The sequence below is a fragment of the Drosophila willistoni genome, assembly GCF_018902025.1.
Source record: "Drosophila willistoni isolate 14030-0811.24 chromosome 2L unlocalized genomic scaffold, UCI_dwil_1.1 Seg139, whole genome shotgun sequence".
NCBI classification, from domain to species: domain Eukaryota; kingdom Metazoa; phylum Arthropoda; class Insecta; order Diptera; family Drosophilidae; genus Drosophila; species Drosophila willistoni.
Genome location: NW_025814046.1, coordinates 1,155,630 through 1,168,146, shown reverse-complemented (window position 1 = coordinate 1,168,146; position 12,517 = coordinate 1,155,630). Strand labels below are relative to the sequence as shown.

Sequence of the window (12,517 nt, the reverse complement as noted above, 5' to 3'; positions counted from 1 at the left end):
GTGAGAGAGAGATGAGATGAGGATAAATTGGTGTGAGTCAAAGTCAAGATTAGATCCTAAATGGTTTCTGGATTGTGAGTATATGAGTGTGAATGAATGAATGGCAGGCGGTGACAAACTTTTTCCGCCAGCTCTTGCTCTCATCTCATCTCTTTTTGGATAAAATCTCATAAATCAAAATCATATTCGGCCTTCATCTCTAGTTATTTTTGTGATACCCTAACAGAGGGTCTATTAGAATTGGTCAGATGTTTTAATTGGATGGAGTGATACTTCAAATTTTGTAGCTTCCATAAGAGCTGCATGTGAGAATGTGAAATAGCAATGCAGAAGTATCTAAAATCATTCAAACGATTGCATAGTGCACAAGTGCATATAAATTTCGTTATGACCAAAACTTACTTCTTTAATACATTCTTTTTTTCTGTGTTTTTAGAAAGTCATGCATGTCACTTTATGTATCCGTACGGAAAAGTTGACGACGTTGCTTCTTCTGTTGTTGTTGCTGCTGCTGCTTAAGTTAAATTTGAATATCTTAGAGGAAGCAATGGCAGCAGCAGCAGCAAGCGAAAAGTTTTGCAGTCTTTTTCGAGGGGACCAAAACAAATTGAAGATTTATGACTTGACATGGCTTCTGCCAGTTAGAGCCCCTAACTTGCCGCCTAATACATATATATTTTTGGGGGTTTTTCGAAAATTGTCTTTAAAATAGAGAACCTTTAGGGCACAAAAGGAAAAATCATTAAATTTACATTAAAAAGCGTAAGAAAGAGCGACAAGGACTTAGGAGTCTAGACAGCTGGTAGCATTTCTGCTGCTGCAGCTGTGGTGATTCGTGGTGAAAATTAATTAGGCCAGAGACGTCAGAAAAGTTGTGTGCAAAGGCCATTTGGACAGACAGAGAGTGAGAGAGGGAGCGGGAGAAAGAAACTCAATTGGAAAGTTCAAGTCAGCCCAAGGTGTTTTCTTCTAATGGCCTCACTAAATCCTTGAAACAACTATTCGCTTAAGTAAACTCTACGCAAAGAAACTTCAAGAGAGCACCAGAAGGAGCTAACGAAACTCACAAAGAGCAAAGTCAACGAGCCAGCACACTAAAAGCGCAAATAAATTACACAAGAAAAGAAAAAACGGATCGGATGAAAGCGAGGACCAGTTGGTTCTTACCTCCTCATCGCCATCTAGATAATAATAGAATTGCTGATTGGGACTCTGATACTTTTGCAGCAACTCCTTGGCCACACGCAGCGACATCTCGCATTGAACAAACGGATGCTGCAATAGACGTTCCGCTGTTGGCCGTTTCTTTGGATTCTTGGTGAGAGCCGTCTTGATGAAATTGTGAAATGTGGGACTCCACTTGTCTTTGTTGCTCAATGTGGGCGGCTTAAAGCCGCTCTTTGACATCAGGAATAGGGCACGCATTGGATGCAGATCGAACATTGGTGGCTGTAATTCAGCCAGTTCTAAAAAACAAAACAAGAAAACAAATATGTATTTATCATCAGACTTTAACACTTTTAGCTAGTTGCTTACCAATTGCGGTTATGCCGCAAGCCCAAATATCACATAATTGATTGTAGCCGCCTTTACGCTCCACAGCGGCCACCTCCGGTGCCATCCAATAGGGTGTACCTAAAAAACAACAAAAAAGAAAATATATTAAAAATGATTTAATGATATTGTTTTCCAATTGGTTTTAAGTGGCATTCAATGAATTTTAATGTTCACTGGCTTCCTAAATGGGAATAGTAATTTATAGACTTGGAGTATTTTTTTACGCATAGTTTTTTTTTTTTACTAAAAACAGACTTGTATAAGAAGAGTTAAAGCCAAGGCAGAACTTTTTACTGTTTTATACACCAGAAGAAGTTATTAATTTAAATAATTATTTAATTATAATTCATTCCAAGTTCAGCAAACTTAATTTTTCATACCTTGTGGGGATCAAATTTGAGAGAAATGTAAAAATCAAGCGTTAGATTAAAAAAAACAGTTTTAACAAAAAGAAAAAAAATTTTATGAACTGTCTTGATTATAGCTATAGTTCTTTGAGGTCAACTTAAATTCTAGCATTCATAGAAATGAATATATTCAGAGAGGGAAAGTCTCGCCCCCCTAAAATCTACATCTACATCCGAATGACTTCAAATGACTAAGAGTAAATTTTGCCTACAATGGTTGCTCTTAGAATGTATAGAATCATTTGAATTTCTAAGAAAAACAATGTTATTTGAGTAAGCACATTTGGTTTCTTGTGGTCATGAAATTAAATCACAATTACTAGTTTTCCTCTAAATTTCCTAATGATTGAGTAAAATCTGGATATTATTACTAATCTACGATAACTGTGTATATTCTCATTCATTAGGTTCAAAACTGATTGTGAGATTATTTTGCGGTTTTAAATGTATTTATTTTTATATATTTATTTAAAGAAATTTTTTGTGATAATGGTGTAAGGTGATTTTTTTGTGGATTCAATCATAACCATCTTCAACCTGTAGTTGTTCCGGTTTATAATAATACCTTTAACCCTTTAGATTGTTTTGCATAGAAATTATGACCCTTTACCAATGTGCTCGAAACTAGAACCTGCTAATACGTTTTCCTGGAATACAAACATTTCAAAATCATTTTTTCACTTGCATTAAATAACAAATAAAAATTGGACTATGGTACTGTATAAAAGTTTGCAGACACATGAAGAAGATTAATCTTATGATTAATATAGCTGGAAGCAGTTCAAGTGAAATATATACACCAGAATTAGTTTCAAATCATTTTCCAGGCTTAAATTTCACCATTAAAACTTGCCGCAGTCAATTCATAGGAAAGAAGATACAATGATTAAGAGTAGTTTAGGAGAACTCCAGTTCTGTTTATATTGCCGTTATTTGTAATATGTCATTACCTGTATTCTACATATCCGACATCTTGACCAAGTAACTTTAAATATCAACTTTTTTACATTCGCTCAATCTTTTGGCTGTTGGCTGGTTAAACGAACTTTAAATCCCATTAGTTATTTTGACATTATGTCACTCTAGAGAGTCTGTGATGCAATTGGTTTGAATTGTCAATCTGTCAAAATAAATTGCTCACCGTTTTAGGTTTCATTTTACAGTCTTCGAACACTTATGCAACGATTCCGACATATGTGCATATATTTAAAGAGAACACGTTAAAATTGTTCAGTTTGCCATTTGTAACTTTTTTCTATTTATATCTTCTCACTTTGATCAATGATTTAATGCATTTCATAAATAACTGATTAACACTCATTGTCTCATTAAAATTGCTGGTTATTAAAAGCTGGCTAGTTTTTAAATTGCCCTCAAATGTATGCTATGCTAATTATGCAGCAATTTAATAAATTTTATTTTCATTGTTGTCGATTATGTTTATGTCATATATTCATGAGTTTTTTTTATTATATTATTCTTTTTTTTTTTTATATGGCGGTTTCTGTTTTTGTTTTTAATTTAATTAAGTTTTTTTTGTGCTGATTATTTGGTGTGCGAAAATAAACAAATTGCTGAATTATGCAAAGTGAATACGGATAAAGACCATCAAAATTGTGAACCATGTAAAACGAGAAGAGGGAGGGAGAGGGAGAGGGAGAAAGACATTCTAATGTTTGGGGTAGTGGAAATTTGTGACACATTTTGCGCTTCATTATGTGTCGCACGTTTTATGGCAGTCGGCTAATACGTCAGCCATTACTCATACGCCACGTTGCAGCAGCAGTAGCAGCAGCAGGCAACATCAGTAGACGGCAAGTGGCATCTGTTGAAGTAGTTTTTGGCATGTCAGCCATTCAGGCATGTAGTCAGTGAACCGATGAAGCAGTCAGAAATTAATTTCAATTTTAGTTCAAGTCAATGGGCCTCTCTGTGTGTGCGCGCGTGCACTTCATCTCTTTTGCTCCAAAAGTTAATTGTATTTTCAATTTAATTAAACCACAATGAAAAGGTGGAAAATCAAATTTAAGTTCCCTGGCCCTGGCCTCGTTTTTTGAAGTCTCTCGAACATCGAGACACAGTGAAACGTAAAGTCAAATGACAGCCAACGGAAAGAGAGAGAGCAAGAAAAAGGGAATATATAGAGAGAGTCTTACATTTTAATTAAAAGGCAACACAACACAAACAAGCCCAGAGACAGTTTGGTAAAGGGAAGTGAGGAGCTCAAGTATCATTTGGTTAATTGCAGAAAAAAATGAATAAAAATGGCAGAGCTAGCTAGCAAAAGAGAGAGAAAAACCATTGCCTGCTTTTAGGCTGCAGCTATTTAGGGATAAAACGCATTTCCGGCAACAGGCGGCAAACACATTATGAACACACACTCCCATACACTCCCACACACACACACACACATCCACATAGAGGCTGGCTTTCATCTTTATGTTTAGGCGTGGCACATGTCAAAACCAAACGATGTGGAAGTTTAAGCCCATCCTCTCTCCCTCCACCCACCCACTCACCCTGTGTGAGTCTCATCATTTCTTTTTGCCATTGACTCGTTAATGACACTAAACACAAACGTAAGCACCTTTTTTATTGAATAATAAAAGCGTCAGTCAGGCTGTCGTCACATTTCTCTATCTCTTATATTCTCGTTACCTCTCCCACTCACTCTATCTCTCTCTTTCTTTCTCTCGCTTTTTGGTTATGTGTTGTCCCTGAGCTTTATTTGTCTTGTTTGCGGTTTCATATGCACCATAGACAGACGACATACCAAGACAGACAGAGAAATGTTGAGTCTTGTCTGATTGTATGTCTGTCTGTCTGTCTGCTTCTGTTTCTGTCTATATGTCTGTGTGCTTATCACCACATTTGTCACATCAACGGCAACAACAGCAACAACAATGGAAGAAGAGAGCTCTCCAAAATGATAACAGTAAGCGATGTCACATTGTTTGACAACTGCACACACACACACACACACACACAGACGAGAAAAGTGAAGAGAAAATGAGAGAATAAGCATAAGAGTAAGCGAGAGACATGTAGTCTAACGCCCATCTCAGAGTCGTAGGTCGTCGTCATCATGATGATGGTTACTCTTGCTGCTGCTTGTCATTTGCACTTGCATACTTTGTGGGGTTTTTTGAATTCAGATTCCAATTCGGTTTCTCGGGTTCCTTCACACTATGTTAAAGTGGTGTACCTTTTATACATATTGACATGACAACGACGTTGCCCTCCGATGTCAGCTTTATGGTTCAAAAAACTCACTTATTTTGTTTACTCGACGAGCATAAAGTGCATTGAGAGTCAAAAGTGGCTAAAATAAAATACAGAAAATACATTCTTTACTTTGCATACTACCAACAACAACCAACACAAAGAATAGAACAAGTTCAGGACCCTCTTAGTCAGTCACAAATTGCAGTCAGCTGAGTCTTTTGTTTGATATCAGCTTTTAGTGGTTTTTGCCATACAACTTTATTGCGGCTTGAAATAGTTAAAAGTATGGGAATTTGCTTCTCAATTTGAAGTTTTGTTTGGTAAAGTGTTTAGAAAAACTATGAAAAGAGCAAAACAGAAACGTTAAAGAAAGAACCAATATTAAAGACTCTTTTAAGTGTATAGAACATTTTTTGATATGGGGACAAAAAATGTGTGAGCTCCTTAAATTATGTAGGAAAAGTATTTATTGTTTTTAACAAATTTATACAAATACAAATATCGGATACCTTGCAACTTAAAATTTGTATAAAATTTATGTTTGCTTCAAGGATTATTTTACATCCACAGAACATTTTAAAATTTGTTTTTATGTTTTAAAAGACCGATTCTTAAAAAGTTTACTAAGGTGAAATTTTCAAGGCTCAAAATATCCTTTTTTCCCATCATTTCTCCTTCCAAGAATTTTGTCCTGTTTTCTGGTTATACTTGAGTCGCCATTGACAATTTATTCACAACAACAAAAAAAAGTGTCCAACAGCAGACAATGTTCAAATGGCAATTATTAAAAGAAAACAACTCAAGTCAAAAGCCAAGTTCTTGAGCAAATTTTAAATTATTAAGTAGACAAACAATAACAAAGAAAAATAGAAGAAAAACACAAAATATACAAAAAATAAAATGATTTTCAATATGTACAATAAAATATCCAACTAAGTTTAAACTTTGACCATAAAGAAATTTCAACACACTTGCAAATAGGAATACTTTAATAGAGAATTGGTTAGTGGCTAAAGTGTGTCTCTTTTCGCATCTTTACTTTATTACATATATCACTAACTTTTTAATGTGAATGAAGTCTTAAAGGAAATGTAAAAAGGTTGCGCTTCAAATATTTGAAGATTTTTGATTTTTAAAGATTTGAAATTCTTAAAAGTGGCCTCAAAAGCTTACTTTTTAGTACCAACACCAAATTATTATTTCAATAAACAATAATATAAATATTTATATGAGGTAGTTAAAAAAGAGTTAATGTTGTCATCTAAACTAGTAAAAAACTTCAATAAAATTACATTTTTTCTATTTAGAATGAAACTAATTGAAATTCAGAGGTCAATTATATCAAAATCTCATCAGATAATTTCATTATCATTATTTTAAAATCATTATAATTATAATAATTGATATAGTAATTTATCGACTAAAGAAATATTTACATATATAGTATGTTACATACTTTGTGACAAAATGAATTTTCTTCACAAAAGAATCATTTTGATAGAGCTTTAAATCATTGTTTATATCTCTGTAATAAATTTACTCCACAAAAAATCTTATCAATCAAGAAGATATATGTACATATATTATCTAGCTTTAATTCATTCGTGATTTTATCATCTATGAATCTCCAACCAAGGTTATATAAATGAATATGTAGAAATAATTTCCTTAGTCATTTTGTGTCACATTTTTCATTTCCCTACAAATTATTTTAAATATAAGGATCTCACAATTCAAGTTAGAAATAAAATGTTATATACATTTGTGTGTGTGTGTGTGTGTCTGTGTTGAATGAAGTAAGTAAGTCGTCTCGCCGACTTAGGTATACCATACACCATGCATTTTCACATGCTTCTTACAAGCATATCTTAGTATCTCGCTCACTCAATCATACGAGCACCCTAGCGCCCCCACCAGCCAACGGCCAACTCCGGCCTTATGGAAAAACGTTTATATGCATAACTCGACTGTTTTTTGTCAGATTTTGATCAAATTTGGTATTTTGCTAGATATTAGTATTAAATTTAAGTGTGTCAAATTTGATTGCATAAGGTAAAAAAATACGGGAGATAATCAAGTTTCCTCATACCAAATATGGTGGCTCTAGCTGGAATAGTTTTTGAGATAAACGCTTTTTTTAAATTGCGGGGGCGGAAAGGGACGTGGCAAAAATTTGAAATAAACTTGATCACTCTACATACTACACGAGTCTACATACCAAATTTGGTGGCTCTAGCTCTTACAGTCTCCGAGATCTAGGTGTTCATACGGACAGACGGACGGACGGACGGACGGACGGACGGACGGACGGACAGACGGACATGATTGACTCGGCTGTTGATCCTGATCAAGAATATATATACTTTGTGGGGTCGAAGATGCTTCCTTCTGCCTGTTACATACATTTTGGCGACTTTAATATACCATTTCACCCTATGGGTGTATGGTAGAAAAAGGGTTTCAACCAAAAATTTATCTGCAATGAACTGCTGTCATTTTCGAGTAAACTCTGTAATAAAACAATATGAGTTTTCCGGCTCAGTGTTGAGGGATTTCCTTGTAAAGTTTTTCCTGCAGTTGCCACAAATTGCATTGCACATTAATCACAAATAATTGCTGTCTGATGTTGCTGCTGATGCTTTTCACACTGCTCCACATTTTGCCATTTTCGTATGTATATATATTCATCTGAATTGAACATCATGAAATAATAAATCAAATTTATGCTTACAATTAGCGAACAAATGAAATTGTCTTTTCAAAATGTCAAGAGACCGTCCGAGTAAGAGGCACTGAAAAATTTATGGCCACACATTAAAAACGCAAAAGGGAAAACTAAACTGCTTAAGCAATTTGATGACAGGACATGGGGAGCAGGAGAAGTGGGAGGATAAGACAAATCCAATCTTGGTGACTCCATGCCAAAGTAAATCAGAAAATTCTTCACTTTTATGTCAAGCAAAAGCTCAAATGTCTTATTGAGCATAAAAACGCGCAAGTAGCAGCTTAAACTTGACTAATTTTATGGGCGTGGCTGTGATTAAGTAACCTCAAACCCTTTTATTTTTGTGCTGTTAACTAGCAAAACGGTTGGAGGTAAAAACGGATAGCTGATAGGTTGGGTTAAAAGTTTGCCAGCTGTCATAACTTAATTAGCCCAAAACGAAAGGTCGCTTCAAAGAGAGGTCACAAGAGAAACAAAAAGAGAAAGAGAGCGCGCAAACACAAGAGAAAGACATTTTTAATTAAGTGCAAAAGCAATTTGAAATAATTAATTGTGAGTTAGGAACGACAAGCCACAAAATCTCATTATTTACCAAAAAAAAAAAAAAAGTCTTCTCAACGGCAAATGCAAATCACTTTGCCCCATTCCTTTGCCAACAACTTCTTCTTACTATGATGTCTGCATGTCACGAGATTGCAAGTTGTCATGACTCTAAACGTCTCTCGCTCTCTGAATATAAGTTGGTCCTTTTTACATATAAATTGCGTACACACTCACACACACGCACACACAGATACATACATTGTGTGCCCCTTCCCCCGTAGTCCGTTTAAAGCCTGTTTGGCACTTTACTTGCCATTTTCATTTCTTTTATTTTTTTTTAAAGCGAAAATTCCTTCGACAGTCCACAATTTGTCTAAGTAGTTGAGAATGTTTGGATTTCGAAAGCTTCTTAACGCAACTTAAGGCAACAACAACAACAAAAACAACAACAGTAACCAACAAGCAGAAGCATAAGCAGAAACAGAAATCTATTAGTGTTAAAAATAAGCAGCTAAAGTGGTGGTAGGTGAATGTAGGTGGAGTTTTTTAAGGGAATGGGGAGGTTTAAGGGGTACCCTGAACAAGGACCAAGGCTATCAAACTCTACCAGAACATCTCTAGAGTGTTGTACTTAAAAAAAAACTGGCAATCCTTGAGAGCTGGAAGAGCTACAGAAGAGGGAGAAGGAAAAAGCACGGCTGAAGTTGGACTGAAATTTCTGTACCCTTGCATGTGATATTATCATTTAACTGCTGAACAGTTGTCTCAATGGTAGAGATTAAGAAAACAGCACAGGAAGAAGTTGGAATTAGAGAAGGTATTTGGTTTAAAAGTTAAAGGTGAAAATAACAGAAAACATAAATGGTTAAAGCAAATGAACTAAATGCCTTAAGGGGAATTCAACATATGGAAAATAACTAATACTAGCTTTGTGCGACTTTTTTTTTTTCTCTGACTAAATTAATGGAAGAAAGAACACATCAGCGTAGCAAAAAGAACTCAATTGCCAAACAAAATGGATGCATTCGTTCTATAAACATAAACAACACGAGAAAAACGTCAAGCAACTGGCATGCTATTGTGTTATTAAATCCTTTTATTATAAGTGAAATTTGAATTCATGGACGAATCTAGAAAATATTATAAAGGGGGAGGGGGACCAGTATAAAAATCAAGATTTTCGAGTTAGTTATTTTCGCTGGAGGCAATTTGTTTCCTTTCGGATTAGTTGAAGAGCGTCAAAAATGATTTTTAAGACCCCCACTTGAATGCGTCTTGGTCCATCTACGTATCATACTTTTGTTTCAATATTTTCTTAAAGAACTTTCAAGATATAGTCAGTCTTTTTAAGTTCCAAATTCTGTTTTAAAACTAAGTTATTAGTTCTTCCCATGGCATTGAGCTATGTCTTTTAGTTAGATTAATTTTAGGCGACAAAGGTCCTGACAAAATCAATATATCTTTCTTGGCAAAGGGTATTAAGAAAGTGAAAAACATTATTTGCTTTTGTGTGCTCCAGTTTGGTCTGTTGGACAACAAAGCACCAAAAAGACCAGACCAGAGAGCAGGAATGCGAAAAAAGATTGCTTGAACAGGACATCCATCGCACAATGAGGAGTCAGTCTACAGATATGGAAGGACATCTTGCTGTTACCTGACGCGTGGCTGCGGAATCAGCCAGCTTCTGGCATGGATAAATTTTTTCTGCTTCTGCTTCTTTTTTTCCTTTTTTTTTGTTTGTTTGTTTATTCTGTTGTTGCTGCAATTGAAAAATTTTCTACTCAGCGGGTGAGTGTTTGCTTTCTCTCCTCTCCTCACAAACTTTTCTCTTTTCTCTCCTCACACACTCTGTCTGCACATTTGTTATATAAAAATTTCACAAATTGAATTGTTTGGCTTTATGCTGATGACATTTTAGATTTTCTAACAAAATTTCTAATGGTTTTATATATATAGAAAAAAAATTGATTTAAAAAATCTTTTCTTCATAGTTTTTTTTTTTAGTTTTTCTTTTATACGGCAATTTCTTAACATATCTTATTCAAGACGTTTTATGTCTGTCTTGACAGCTTTTACCTGGCTGTTGGTCTTTGGTTTTGATTCCGTGCCTCCTCCTGTCTGTCAGGAGCCTGTCAGTAGGAGGTTTTTCTGGTACATAATGATAAACATTTCATTTCGTTTCAACCTATTCAATGCAGGTAGACCAGACAAAGAGAAAGGGGTAAGAGAATCATTTTGGGGGGATGTTGTAGAAGAGAGTGTGAAACAGCTTTTCACAGTTTTCCTTTTGTAGCCCGTCTGAGCTTTGTTTGTTTGTTTGTTGGCCAACAAAATTTTATATATTTATATATACATACATACATATACACATTCTTCCACCACTTTTCCCCTTTTTACTCTGTGTCTCAGTTTGCCCATAAAAATTGCTCTATTAAATTTGCATAAATCGAGTGTCGAGAGAAGAAAGAGTACAGAGGGGGGAACAGTTGCAGCAGACCGAAAATGTTTGCGCATTTGTTACAAACAAATAAGAATATATATAAAATATATATATGTAAATAAAATACAAATATGTGCAAATGCTTTTGTATCTGGTAGGATAAATAGATGGGTAAATGCGGGAGCGTATCCTGGGATTGGCTTCCATTCGATTCAATTTTGAAAGCATAAATAAATAAAATGAATTTTCATAGGCCAAAGGGGGGCTGCAGCAGCAGAAGGGGGCCAACAAACTGGCTTAAAACTAATTGACTGTGTGTCTCGTCACAAGATTTAAGGATAAAATACATATATATATAATTTTTCGTTGTTTTTTTTTTTAACTTACCTATAAAACTCTTTCGCTTATTGATCGTTGCAGTTATCTGTGCCGAGACACCGAAATCGGCCAATTTAACATCACCATATTCCGTCAGCAATATATTGGCACCTTTAATGTCACGATGCATTTTACCCATCGAATGCAAATACTCTAATCCTTTCAGTGTCTCGCGGCACATGTAAGCAATTTGGGTTTCACTTAAAGGACCAGTGACCTGATAGATATCCTGCAGACTGCCGCCACCGCAAAATTCCATGCATATCCAGAGTTTATCGCGACGCAGATATGAACCATAATATGCTATTATATTGGGATGACGGCAATCACGCATCATAATGATCTCTTGTTGAATGATTTGTATATCATCGGAGGGTTCCAATTTGATGACTTTGATGGCAGCCAGCTCATTGCTTTGAATACGTTTTGCCTAGAAAGAAAAGAGGAGAATATTGGAATAAATTGTTATTGATTGTGTGTGTGTGTGTGAGACTTTCTCTCGGGGCGGGTGGGTTGAAAGGGATATTAATCGAAATCTGCATTTGGAATATCAATGAAAAACTACCCCAAACCAGGTAAATTGGGATGGGGGCAATCATTGTTCATTGGCTTGTAACGTTGCTGCTATGCACCTGCAGATGATGATGTACCCTTCTCTACCCTTTTTTTTTTTTGCCTTCATGCTCTGCGGCTTTTTCGCTGCTGTTCACCTTCATTCATGCAAATATTCTGTTCGTTTTCAATAAATTTTTGCGTACGCTTGCATATAAAAATGCCCGTGTAACTACTCGATGATGATGCAGTGCAGCTCCAACCCACTAACACCCATCTCCTAACCACCAAGAGCCACCACCAACCACCTCAACCACCTTAACCTCAATTGATGATATTTGCATAGAACAATAAAGGAGGCGGTTGCATTGCATCATCATCATCAGCATCATCATCCACATCCATCTCATCCGGAACACCCGTGAATGCCCGTGAAGAATATTAAAAACGCACTGCCAAAGACCTTCGGCGTGGGCAAAAATCGAAAATGTTAACTTGGTTTCTCCTGTACGCTACGTGAAAGTAGGCAGAGAAGAACGGACCAGTAGTCGCTGGTGGGTGGCTCAAGTTCTTTAGTCAATAAATAATACCATTTCTTGATGACTACTTGAGAAATATATTACAAGAGTCGTGGGAAAAAATAATGAGAGGCATAATCTTGTTACTAATGAAAGTCTTGCAAATGAAGCA

The 12,517-nt window shown here is 35.6% G+C and overlaps 1 protein-coding gene across 2 annotated transcripts in view; it reads right to left on the bottom strand.

Moving 5' to 3' along the window:
* Positions 1-12,517, bottom strand: part of LOC6638235 (mitogen-activated protein kinase kinase kinase kinase 5) — a 66,271-nt gene that overhangs the window by 12,287 nt on the left and 41,467 nt on the right. For both annotated transcript variants that reach the window (XM_023175923.2, XM_023175926.2), the window contains exons 2-4: positions 11,285-11,705; positions 1,537-1,635; positions 1,168-1,466 (exon numbers count right to left, since the gene is read on the bottom strand). In XM_023175923.2, coding sequence (XP_023031691.1) covers positions 1,168-1,466; positions 1,537-1,635; positions 11,285-11,705 — 819 coding nt within the window. The remainder of the gene's footprint in view (positions 1-1,167; positions 1,467-1,536; positions 1,636-11,284; positions 11,706-12,517) is intronic.